Source organism: Dunckerocampus dactyliophorus, chromosome 13 (assembly GCF_027744805.1).
Source record: "Dunckerocampus dactyliophorus isolate RoL2022-P2 chromosome 13, RoL_Ddac_1.1, whole genome shotgun sequence".
Lineage (NCBI taxonomy): Eukaryota > Metazoa > Chordata > Actinopteri > Syngnathiformes > Syngnathidae > Dunckerocampus > Dunckerocampus dactyliophorus.
The window spans coordinates 7,285,945-7,298,994 of NC_072831.1; the positions used below are offsets into that span (position 1 = coordinate 7,285,945).

At 41.4% G+C, this 13,050-nt stretch overlaps 1 protein-coding gene across 3 annotated transcripts; it reads left to right on the top strand.

Moving 5' to 3' along the window:
• Window positions 1-236: 236 nt before the first annotated feature.
• Window positions 237-10,809, top strand: ap5s1 (adaptor related protein complex 5 subunit sigma 1). 3 transcript variants are annotated; one of them, XR_008573543.1, is made up of 4 exons: window positions 237-476; window positions 2,509-2,800; window positions 4,117-4,408; window positions 9,266-10,809. XR_008573543.1 is itself a non-coding variant. In XM_054797680.1 (3 exons), exons 1-3 carry the CDS (start codon window positions 292-294, stop codon window positions 4,243-4,245), a joined length of 606 nt encoding a protein of 201 aa, XP_054653655.1. In that variant the 5' UTR covers window positions 237-291; the 3' UTR covers window positions 4,246-10,807. The 3 variants fall into 3 exon arrangements, 1 of the variants encoding a protein (XP_054653655.1); XR_008573542.1 differs by having other exon boundaries at window positions 4,838-10,807; XM_054797680.1 differs by having other exon boundaries at window positions 4,117-10,807.
• Window positions 10,810-13,050: the final 2,241 nt, after the last annotated feature.

The window sequence follows — 13,050 nt, forward strand, 5'->3', positions numbered from 1 at the left end:
AAGTAACTAGCAACTTCTACTCGCACATTTCAAATATTTTTATTTTCAATATATTTTTTTTGTTGAACTTTTAGGAGATTTTTAGACCAATACTTTTGCTCGAGTGCATTATTTTAGTAGTGAAATGATTGCCCGGATTACGTTAGCTGTGCCGTGCGCGCCATCTGGTGACTCAAACTACACATAGCAACAAGACGACGACAAGTCGGTCATGTGACCAAAATCCCGGAAGCGATTCGATGGGCAGCACAACATCAGAATAAACAGACCGACGAGACTTCTTAAACGAACATGGTTCGTTGTTTCATCATCCACACCGTGTGCCAGATTAACGCCCTTGCTCCAGGGGAGAGCAGGGTGCTCTACTCTCGCGTCTTCGGGCCGGACGAGGCTGTATTTCATGCCGGGCAGCAGCAGCATCTTAACCCGAAGGAGAGGCGACTTCTCTCGGCTGAGAAGCTCGCCGTGGTGGCGCGGTAAATTGGTCCTTTTTTTTCTTAATCAGTGGAGTGGACCAGAACATAACGTGATTGCGCTAGATTTTTTTGGTCTGTGTTAGAGTCAAAATATTAGGAAATCTGCAGTCAATTTGCTACAGCATTTTTTGGAAGATCATAGCACTTACTAACATCCAGTCAGACCATTTGAAGGGCATCTATGGTCGTGGTTACCAAACTTTTTAGTCGCGTACCCCTTAAGACATCTGACTGCAAGTCATGTACCCCTTACTCCTGCACATTGAAGAAACATAAACCACACAATGAAACATCTTTGTTATATTATTAAATATAAAATATGACATATTAAGTATTATTTATCTTATTTTTCAACTGCACACAGAGGCTAATCATTTCAAACTGAGAGGGTTTTAGAGGGGTAAGCTATCTCCTGGCAGTTTTGTCTTCAGTTTGGTGAATTTATTTGTATTTGTATGTGTACTGAGTATTTAAGTGGTGACAAGCTGTGGTAAACTGTGGTCTTTATGCTGTTATGCTGTGTTTGGTCTGCAGCAACATGGAAATAATCAGTGCAATGCAACCAATGTTACGCATAAAGGTAATAATTATGAAAACAAAGGCACATATCGTATGGAAATCAGGAAATTAATTCAATATTAGGCTTATTACTAAGCCGAACGGACATACAGTACACCATAACGAGCACATATAGCGTGACATTATGCACAGGACCTAACAGAATTAAACCTCACCTCTGTGCATTTACACGCATTAACATTTGTGAATAAGGATGAGGTGAAAGGAAGAATAGAAAATACATGTTTGCCTGTGCAACGTCGGAGAAAGTCATACACGTAAGTCTCAATCTGCCTCACACACGGTGTGTTCAAGGACCGTCGAACAAAGTGACCGCAATGCCCGAAGAAGACATTATTTGTGAAAGTATAAATTGACTTACACGTGCAAAATTTTTTTTTTTTTTTTAAACAGTCAGTGCATCCAGTCAACAAACAAATGACAGGCTCAAACAGCTCAGAAAACGCACCAATTAATCACAGCACCACGTCAGAAGACCAGCTCTCATATATAATAACAATGTATAATATAAACGGAAATCTTCAAGACTAAAAACTTTTAATGCATAATGTCATCTTCAAAATCACTTATTTGTTCATCTGAACGCACACAGAACAGTGAACCACTTCATGCTCTCACCTTTGTTCTGCACCGTACAACTGTGGCTGTTCACATGAGGCGTTCGAGTGCATTATGTAAATTTCAGTGTTCGGCCCTAATGTAGTGAAGGAGTTTTTAATTTTCATTCACGTGCCCCCTGCGGCAATGTGCGTACCCCACTTTGGGAACCTCGGATCTCGGGTATTTCTCGGGTATTGCTCTGGCATGCTGTGATGTACTAAGCAGCAGTAACAGTTTCTTCTTAAAGGAAAACTCTGCTTTTTTTGGAATTTTGCCCATCATCCACAATCCCTGTCAGACATGAACACACATCTTTCTCTTTGCTGTGCTTTCTATAGATATAAAAACTGATAAAAAGAGGCATCTAATTGAAGCAGTAATGAGACACACCTATTCCGCCTAGAAAGCGCGCTATTAAAACACCTCCAAAAACCTCTAACAAAGTTTGATAGTTTTATATACATGTAGTAACAGACACATTGATGATAACATGTAATACTTAAAGTATTTTGCCGAATTTGGGTCATTTTAAGCATGACTGGAACTTCCTTCCTGGGCGCCTTGATTTCAAATAGCAGCATGTACGCTTACACCTAACATGAACTTTTCCAAACTCAAAAACAAAAACAAAGCTGCAGCAGCGGCAGACTAACTTTTTTTCTCCTGGGAGCACAGTGGCACCTAACTTAAAATTTTAGGAAGGCAAGCAGAAAATTTACTGGAGCACACCGAAATCGACTTGCAAAGTAAACGTTCACATTTCCTCTCAGAGAAAAGAGAAAGGCGTGTGTTCATGTCTCACGTAAAGTTTTCCTTTAAGATGATAACTGAGGAAATGTCTTGTTTGGTCCAGGCAGGTCCACAGTGCTGTCTCCATGTCCCGGGAAGCTTCTGGGCGTCCTCTGATGGAGATGCTGCCCGGCGAGGAGGCGCTGGCTCTGCAGGAGGCCAACAGCGGGGTGGTGCGGCTCCGATCCGGAGACCCCTTTTCTGAGGAGATGAGCGCACTGTGGATTGCCGTGCAAAGTTTGGCTTTTGTGATGGTGTGCGAACCTCACGAGAACCTCATTCTGGCTGAGGGAACCCTCCGGAACCTGATCAGACACTGCCTGGAGCACCTCCACATGCTGGGCCAAGGCAGCGAGGTGAGAAAAAAGTGAACATTTTAAGAGGGCATGGATGCAAGTGTCATCAGGTACACCTCCACGTTCAAATTAGATGAAATACAGAGTTTGATTGAAGATGAAGATGTGTAGCAAAGCCTGCTAATTTCCAAAGTGGTGGGCGTATACAGGCAGGCTCATTTACCAGGGGCAGATCAGAGGCAGTATTATGTCCGTAAGAAAGGAGGTTTCACCTACAAGACGTCATGAAAAGCGAACGTTTGCACGCCTCTTCTCTCAAAAGAGCGAACAAGTGAAGGAAACAGTAGATCTCACGTTTGGTGCTCATAAACAAGCTCTGGGGACATATTAGGTACCGTAAGAATATCATTATAAAGTCACTTTTTCGTAGCCGGGGACCTTTTTTGTATTGTGACAATATAATGTGTGAATACATTGCCTGTCACGATAATCGATAAATCGATTAATCGAACGATTAAAAAAAACCCAAACAAACAAGGTTGTTAATTTTGACGGCCTTGATAAATTCTATAGTGGAATGAACAGAGAGAGTGAACTCTCCTGTCAGCCATTCAACCTCTTTGTCCCAGTACGTGGAGGCGGGGTTACTAGTGAGTGGATACAGAGACCCAGTGCTAGCAGTTAGCAAGCAAACGCTAATATGAACGAAGGTAAAAAAAGTCAAATGCCACAGCTCCAGTGTGGAGATGCAGCAGAGCCTTCGTCCCGACAGTCAAGGCTTACTGAGGCGTTTGATCGACGAAGTAAATACATAAAATGAAACAGCGCAAAATGGTATACGCTCACAGACAGTGTCGCTCGCTACAAAAGAAATGCAAACTTTCAATACGGTTGAAAAGCCAACATTTCGGGAAATTTTAGAAATGTTTGACAGACGGTACGAATTACCTGGGAGAACGTACATGCACATGTCACAAACAGCAATTCCTCAAGTGTATAACCGAGTGAAAGAAAACGTGTTGAAGGACAATCAGCAACACTGCATTTTACTGCGCCACTACAGATATGTGGCTCAGCTCAAATATGACCCGCTACATTAGTTAACAATACACTACATAACTGTGTGCGTGTGTGAGGTTTTTTTTTTTGTCTTAACAGAGACACGGACTATACAGGCACAGGTACACTATACTTGAGTACCATCACAAATTGTGAATTACACCTCATGACAATAATTATAATGAAAAAATGGTCTCAAAGATGTCGATAGTATTGATTATCGGCGATAATTTGTAGCACAATCATCAACCAGCAAAATTTGTTATCGTGACAGGCCTATGTGGGGGACAAAAAATCTCTTATTTCACCTTGTTCAGGTTCTACTGAAGAGCAACCGCATCGACGTTCTCCTTAGTCGTCTGCTTCCTCACGGCCAGCTACTCTTCCTCAACCACCGCTTTGCTCAGAGTCTGGAGAAGGACGTGTTGGCCGACATGAACAAATGAGCATGGTGATTGGCTGACTTGGTGCCGCCATGTTGGACCAGCAGACCTCCGCTTTGAGACTCCTTGCTAGCTTTTGTAGCATGCCACAGAGCTACAGCTACATGTCCTCAGTACTGATTGGCTGAGAAGAAGAAGAAGAACAGCCTGCTAGACGCTGCAGGAGGTCTGTATGTATTTGTGACTCTATGCACAGCACATTATACTGTATGTGTCACATTAAAGCAGCGGCAACACAGGTGATTAACATCTGAAGTGTTACCATGCTGACAGTTTTAATATGCAACTGTCAGTCTGTCTTTGGAGTGTAAAAAATGATAACTTTAACTGAAACTTTAAATAACCTGGTTGATGCAGCAAGACAGTTTAACACGGCAATATGTCTCATTTTCCCACATTAATAAGTACAAATAAACCAGTTTATAATTAAACTTTAATCTTCAAATATTGAATTATAGAAAATAATAATTGTTAGCAAAAAACCCCCAAGTAAACCATATAACCAATAATAATTTTCAATTAAAGTAAGTTAATTAAAATCCCCGTATGATCAGTTATGCATCCATCCATATTCTATACCCCTTCTCCTCTTTAGGGTCACGTGGGCATGCTGGAGCCTATCCCAGGTGACTTCGGGCGACAGGCGGGGTACACCCTGGACTGGTCGTCAGCCATTCACAGGGCACATATAGACAAACAACCATTCATACTCACATTCATACCTATGGACAATTTAGAGTCACCAATTAACCTAACATGCATGTTTTTGGAATGTGGGAGGAAACCGGAGTACCCGGACAAAACCCACACACGCACGGGGAGAACATGCAAACTCCCAAGGGAGAATCGAACCCAGGTCTTCCCGACCTCCAGACTGTTACTGTGTTGGCCAACATGCTAACCACTAGACCACCATGTGGCATGATCTGTTATGAAAGGCTCCAATCTGGAGGATCTATCTATGCTACAATGCAGGACTTGACCGCTAGAGGGCAGTGTGTCGCCATCCAGGTTGAGAGCTGACAAATGCATCAAAAAATAAATAAAAAGCATTGACTAAATGCTTTGCTGTGACTTGCAAACAGTCGGAAGTGAGGCTTGCCGACATCAAATAAACAGTTTGTTTTCATGTGCAGTTTGTAATTACGTCCAATTAATGACGCGCGCCGCAGGAAGTTGTTTCTTAAACAGCTGTTTAGATTAAATGGATGAGTGGCTGGCAAGCGGAGATTAAAATCACACTTTTGCTTCCCTCCCTTTTCCCTTCTTCTCTGTGACACTGCAGCATGCTGCATGTCACAACTGCGCATAAACGCTTGGATGAGAAGGCTGGAAAGTTCTTTAGGGGGGTAAAGCTGCCTGTCACTATTATAAAAGGTTTATTAAATGTACAGGCAACGTTTGAAATCATAGTTTAACATTCTTAAGTGCCATACAAGCGTAAAAAGAAGTGAAGCAGTGTTAATAGGAGAAATGTTAACTTTGCTAACAAGGGATTACGCGTGTGGTGACTCATGTCACTTCCTGCCCCTATTCTTCTTCTCTACTTACACAAAAAAGCCAAAGAAAAAGCAAAAAGTTGACCCTTTGATACTCATTGAACTCGGCTCTTGTTTTTGCGTTGGCGGTTCGAGCTAGTAATTTACAAGTCAAAGATGACGGGAGGGCTCTGCTGTTTTTAAGGATTTACTGTAATAGCGTAAGTTAACGATCCTCTGTGTGACAGGAGCACTCTGCTGTTTTTGAGCATCTACTGCCAAAAACACTAGTTAAAGATCCTCTCTTGGGCAGTAGCTCTTTGCTGTTTTTAAGGATCTACTGCAAAATGACAGTCAAAGATCCTATTTATGATAGGAGCCCTCTGCTGTTTTTGATCATCTACTGCCAAAACGCTAGTTAAAGATCCTCTATTGGACAGTAGCTCTTTTTAAGGATCTACTGCAAAAATGCCAGTCAAAGATCCTGTGTACGACGGGAATGCTCGGCTGTTTTCAAGGATCTATCTACTGTGAAAAAAATGTCTGGTATGACGGGGATGTGTTGCTGTTTTTAAGGATCTACTGCAAAAACACTAGTCAATGATATTGTATATGACGGAAGTGCTCTGCTGTTTTTAAGGTTCTATTGCAAACATTCCAGTCAAAGATCCCCTATATGACAGGAAAGCTCTGCTGTCTTTAAGGATCTACTGCAAAAACACCCATTAAGGATCCCAACTTTTTTTCCCACGGACCAGCTCGTGTTCCCACAAATCTGGGGCGGGTCCAACATTATAGAGATGTAATGTTTCTTATTTAATATGTATTGTGTAAAACTAAGACAGTAACAACATCAAATTAAAAGCACAAAATGAATACAGACCCACCATCCACCAGTACGAGCCTGGAGGCTTTTTTTCCAGAGAGAAGATTATTACGTTGCTGTTTGATGTGTGTGGTAAAAGGAAGTGTGCTGGCAGTTAACTTGAGGTTGTGCACCAACAAATATGCACATTATCGCTCGATAACATCATCACAACTCACCTTTCTGCATTCCCACGTAGTATCAGCATTTGAGACCAGGTGAAAGAAAAACGGTGAAAATACAGTACAGTAGTCTATCTGTGCAGTGTGGGAGAAAGCACACGCACAATGGTGCATTCAAGGACAATCGTGGGACGGATCGCCGCTCGCATCAGACATCATACACATGCAAAAGCTATGGGATATGTATCTGTGTATTATTATTAAAATAATGGCCCATATTTCCAAAATTGATATGCATTCATATCAAATTGCTGATGCTCTATGTACAGAAGCGCTCTGCTGTTTTTAGGAATCTTGTGCAACCACAACAAGAGCAGGGCTATCTCTTTGCCGGTCTGGTGTTATTCAATGGCCCGCGTGCTGCCAGTCGGACAGCAGAAGAAGAGATGGAGCATGTGCATAAAGTGTGCAGTTGATTGGATCTGGGACATTTTCAGGCTCACAAAACATTCTTTTGTGGATTCCCCAAAAACGTTTCAGGGTGGACAGGGCTTCTTTACCGTTGCCCTCGTCCCACCCCGCCCTGACATCCCCTCCTCCTGAGAGGGATGATGGGTCCAAAGCCGACAATGTCACAGTCCATCTCCATCCCGTCTTCCCTTCTAGCAGCAGCTGCCTGAAGCTCCAACAAAAGAAGAAAAAAACATTTTTCTCTCAAATGTGCAGAGTGGTCATTGAATACGCACGCTTTAAGGACTTTTCAGGCTAATATTTCTCCTTCTCGCGCATCATTAGACGTCTATTGTACCAATGTGGGGAAAATGTGCTGGCTCCCCAGCTGGGACAAGGTATGAATTTCAATGTGAGGCGACGACTCCTTCACTGGAGCTCTGTAGTGGGGCATTAGGTGTGAAATACCTCCTCACTGCTGCACTTCATGCCCTCACATTTCACATTATTCCTCACATGGGCTAAATCTGAGCAAAGGGATGCTCGGCGGTGACCACCATTAACGTCAACAATATCCGCATCCTTCATACTTCATGCAATAAAGCAGCAGTCAGTAACACTGGTTAGCTCTGCCTTAGCGTGAGGTAGGATTACACAAAAAACACCTAAATTCTATGAAAATCACTGCAGATCGGTTATATTTTGGTGCAGATCTGGACAAAAGTGCGGCTCAAGGCATTCATTGTCATCCTTCGAGTCGCTCCAGCATGAAAATGGCGTCATCCAGTCTGCCCACTGTTCCAGGAAGGTGTCCGCTAACTATCTGAAAACTGAGAAATAAACCAAACATACACTGCTCTGCTAATTTCATTTCTATTACGTGTTGTTCGTTTTTGCTTCAGGGCTACTGTTGTCCATCATAATAACATCTAAATATAAACTGCGAGTGGTGCACATTTTTTACACGGTAAAGTAACAGCTCTTGTCTGTGTGATAACATTTTCTCTTCAAACAACACTAAACACAAACGTTAGCAGCTGATGCTATTGCCACCAACCATGCCAACCATGTTGTAGTCACGATGCTTTACTTTACTTTACTTTACTGTTCTCTTTACTTGTCTTGCTTGCTTGCTGCTGTAACAAGTAAATTTCCCCGCTGTGGGATAAATAAAGTACATACAATACAACAGCCAACAGCAGGTGTCCAGGCTGGTCAGCCAGTATTGGAGACTTCCAAAGACCGGTCACCGTGGCAACAAGAGAGCGGCTATTTCTCTTAATACAAGTCATCATAGCATACACATTATATTTCTTTCAGTTAACTGTATTCATAATGTGCCTTTAAAGTTCTTGTTGCGTTTCTGCCATAATGCAGCTAATATATGTGGAATTTTTTGTAAAACATAGCAACAAACCTGCCAAAAAAAAACAGCGCATCTTCGCGTCTATCAGAATAGAAAGTAGCTCTCTTTTAGCTTCTCTAATCTTACATTTACACTTTTTAAACCCATCCGTCGCAGCCCTCAAATGTTTAATTCCCTGCAACCAAAACAACCTTTACTTTCATATTCATTCTATTTGTTTTTAATTAGCCAAGAAAAGACCATAAAGGAGGTGCTGTTTGCCTTCAGTGGCATCACCTCTGTCGTTTAGATTATTATCATAGAGCTACATGACTTATGGGTCTTATGACTGTCCTGTGGTCAAACACCATCATAATCTCAAACGAGATCATATTTGTTGAGAGTGCTGGCTGTAAAATGTTACAGCCTCCCCCCGCCCCGCAGTAAATTAGCATTTATGGTGAAATGGCAGCGAGGCGGTGTGCTTTAATGGGCCGTAGCCTTCCTTGACTGCGCGTCTCTGAGCTTTAAGGACGACGTCCAGCCAGGCCCTAAACCTCTGTACGCGCTCCCTGTCACACTTGGATCTAATACAAATGAGCAATAAATACGTCCTTGTTGATTTTAGGAGTGGTAAAGGTTTGTCTTTATTTTGAAAAGGCTTCTTTGTCACCTCCCTGCCCAATTAAAGCTGTTTTGTAATTTAGTTTTCTTCATTGCTTTGCTTTTTATTACCCAAATGGATTGTTTTTTCCTCATAAAGTTAAGGAAATGTTGTGGATACAAGCAGAGGAAATGGGATTACGTCTCACAGCTGGCCTGGAAACGCCTTGGAGTCCTCCTGGTGGACCTGGAAGAGGCGGTCGGAGACCGGAAAGTCTGGACATCCCTACTGAGACTCCTGCCCCCGCGACCCGGATAAGCCGAAGAAAATGGAATGGAACTTAGACATTGTCCCACTTATTTCACTCAAACAATGAGATTGTCTTATTCATTAAAATACACAGTAATCCCTCGTTTATCACAGTTCATTGGTTCGAGATCCGATCGTGATAAGTGAATTTACGCAATGTAGGATTCCTTCTTTGTAAATGGAATATTTTGATAGTTCGAGCACAGACAACCTGTTTACGACCGTCTAAATATATGTTTTCAACATTATTAGAGCCCTCTAGACATGAAATAACACTCTTATAGTCACCTTTACACTCGTATTACCCAGTATAGTAGACATAATAACAGAAAATAAGACATATTAGACATAAATAAGACATAACATAAGAGCCTCTCTGGACAGCGTACTTCCTGCGATGGCTATTGTCTCATCAATGTAACATTACTGACACTTAGTGACCAGTGTAGAATACTACATATTATGTCTTCTGAATGCCTTATACTTGTATTTTGTTCATTTAGCCATTTGTATGCTTGAAATGCTTCATTTAGGCCAAGAATACCTAAAATTTGATTAAATATGTATATTTGTGATAAATAATGGGCCGTAGTCAACCACAAAACAGCGATAATTTATTAATGAATTTATTCTGAAAAACTGATTTGAACTGCAGAGTGGCGGGGGACGACTGGAAATACAAAAATATGCAATATGTAGTGATTTAGTATGTTATTATGAATGAATTCAGATATTAATTTGGGATCCAGAAAGCTACATTTTGTTTTAAAAAAAATAAAGAAAAAAGAAATAAATATATACTGTATTGTTTTGTATAAATAAATGTGATTTAAAAAAAATATTTTTGCTGGAACCAATTCTAATTATGTTAGATTGAGTAAATTAGATAATGATTGTATTTTGTTTTTCTTTTATATACACTACATTAGGGCTAGATTACGTTCTAATGTACATTTTGTACATTAAAGATGATAAAAGCAATTCCATGTAAGTTAATATAAGCTAAACTATCTGAACAAAACATCCACATCTTAGCTTTGTGTTAGCATACCATTACTTTAATACAATCTAACTATCTAAAGGCCGCCAGGCCGCAATTTGGACCCCCCTGCCGTAAATGTTTTGTATTGTATTGCTCTGAATTGTTAAGACACTTTATCAATAAAGATATATGAGGAACACAGAAAAAAGTGTGCATGTGTCTTTAAGGGCGGGAGGGACTCTGTCCTAACGTTTTTGAAGGGAAATGATGGTCACAAGTGATTAAATAAAGTGTGAATTTTTAAAATGGTTTTTGGACTGCGTTACACAATCCCGGTGAGTTGAATAAAATATTTAAATAAATGCCTACATTTCACATGTATTTACCAATGCATCACTTCTGTAATTCGGTCGACAAGTCGTTACAAAGGCAGTAAAGCTTTGTTTGAGTGACACTGGTGCTCAAGTACTATTCTGTTGAGCTTGCATCCAGTTGAGAGAGATATTTTAATGTTTTTTTAATGCCTAATTTAGCTTGCCATATGCGGCGTCACTTATCCATGCTGAGAGGCGTGTCTAAACGTTTGACTGGCAGTGTATACCATAGACATACACATATACTGTATGTAGACGCCGCATCGAGCGCTGAGCTGTACGTCAACTTCGCCGCCATATTGGATGTGTCCAGGCTGCACTGTAAATGAATAAATGAAAAAAACATTGAAGTTAATTAATATTTGGTGCCTAATTGTTGCCCAAATATGTCAGTGCGTGTGTGAATGTATAAACAAGACGCATTAACTTAAATTTCTTTCTAGAAAAGCGCTTTATGAAAGTAAGTACATTTACTTGTATTCATTTACAGCGCAGCCTTGACACATCAAATATGGCGGCGACGTTGACGTGTCACAGCAGTGAACAAACCCGCTCCACGCGGCATCTCTATAGTATGTCTATGGTGTATACTTGATGCACTACCTATTTTTGGGCCATTAGAGGGAAGCAAAGCAACCAGTCCTAACCTATTCCTCTTAAATGGTTACATTGTGCTGCTTAATTAACTGTTGTTGACTCTACTGCTTGCAGGAGCTAACGTTTTATGCCGTGGACACACTGTGATTGAGCTATTATGCGATTAGAATGCTTAATTACAAACGCTGCAGTCTTTGTTATGCGTGAAAGCAAAGTTTGCTAGCTCTTGATGATCTTTCAGTCAATTTGCGGCCTCCTCCTATGTAAACACGTCTGGCATCTCTGGCCTTACGTGTCGCTTTAGCACAGTCTATTTAACTGCATCAAGTCAGCCGGCGTCACGTGGCGCTTTATGGCATGCCAGAGGCCCAGGCGGAGGCAAACACAGTGCAAAAGTGCCTCATTACGGCTGCTTTCCAAATTAAATGGGCGAGATGTATTATTCATTTGTTTGGAATCCCCAGCGAGCAAGGCCAAGCAGGACATGGGAAAACGGGAAGCGTGAGGCTTCCTCTCCAGCTAGGCACTTTTAGCGATGGATTTTAATGCATCGGGGCCCGCAGGCAGCACCCACCGCAACCTCACATAAATTACACAACGTCTTTTTCGCCTGCTAATAGCGTCTTTGCAGAGTCCACAACAATTAGTTATGCTCCTCGCCCGTTCCAAATGCACCACAGGACTTCATTAGTGCACACGCTGCGTTCAATGTATGGAGGGTGCAGTTACTTCGCTAACATGGCCACGCACAATGAAATGCATAAACATGCACATATGCATATTGTCATATAACATGAAACATTCATGTTGCTCTTTTGGGTAACCTCTGCCACGATATGAATTTGTTCATCCTCCTGTTTGAAGAGCAAGTTTTCTTCTTGTTCCCAATAATAATCTCTTGCTGAATGGTCACTTGTTGCTGGGCAGAGTTCACAGGCCTCAACAATAACCTACTAATAGGCCAATGAAAATATTTGCAGTTTCCTATACATTCATTTATTTGTGGTGGCCCGCCACAAATACATTTAGATTACCACTGATAGTTTTGCCGCTAACTTTTTTCTTTCTTATATTTGGAGCTACCTGTTTGCCCGTGCTCATCAACACATTATAATTACAGCTCAGTACAGTAGATGGCACCGTAACACACCTCATACACACATACCACAACTGACTTGGTGGTGCATTATAACACATCTGTTGATCAATACACTAGGTCCCCAACTTACGAACACCCGACTAGCGAACACTCGCGGATACGAACACAAGCCCTCTGGTCTATATTTTATTTTATTTTGTTTTGTAGTCGCTCAATCAGTCTTTATACTGCTACTGTACATGCTTGACCAGTAGAGGGCACTGTGACACTGCTAATGGGACCAACAGAGGAAGCCATTTGAGCTAATGAGACCCACAGAGGAAGAATTAGACGCTGGGGAGATAGAGTGTAAAGCTAAATGGAAAGCTAAATTGTAGCTGTAAGATACAACCTGGACAGAGCGTGTGATTAAAGTTTATGAAGAGTTAATAGTCCTGCTTAATTCTACACCACCCACAGAACACTACCTCTTTTAGAAGAGTCTAACAACGATGACGATTTGTCCTTTTTTTCAATAACTCCTCCTCCTCCTCTACCACCACAACGACGTATGCTCGACCACTCCTCTTCAAAGGTAAATAAC

Coding starts and splice junctions, on each gene's coding strand:
- ap5s1 (XM_054797680.1), top strand. CDS start 292: ATGGTTCGTTGTTTCATCATCCACACCGTGTGCCAGATTAACGCCCTT. Junction 477..2,508: donor AAGCTCGCCGTGGTGGCGCG/GTAAATTGGTCC, acceptor TGTTTGGTCCAG/GCAGGTCCACAGTGCTGTCT. Junction 2,801..4,116: donor TGCTGGGCCAAGGCAGCGAG/GTGAGAAAAAAG, acceptor CACCTTGTTCAG/GTTCTACTGAAGAGCAACCG.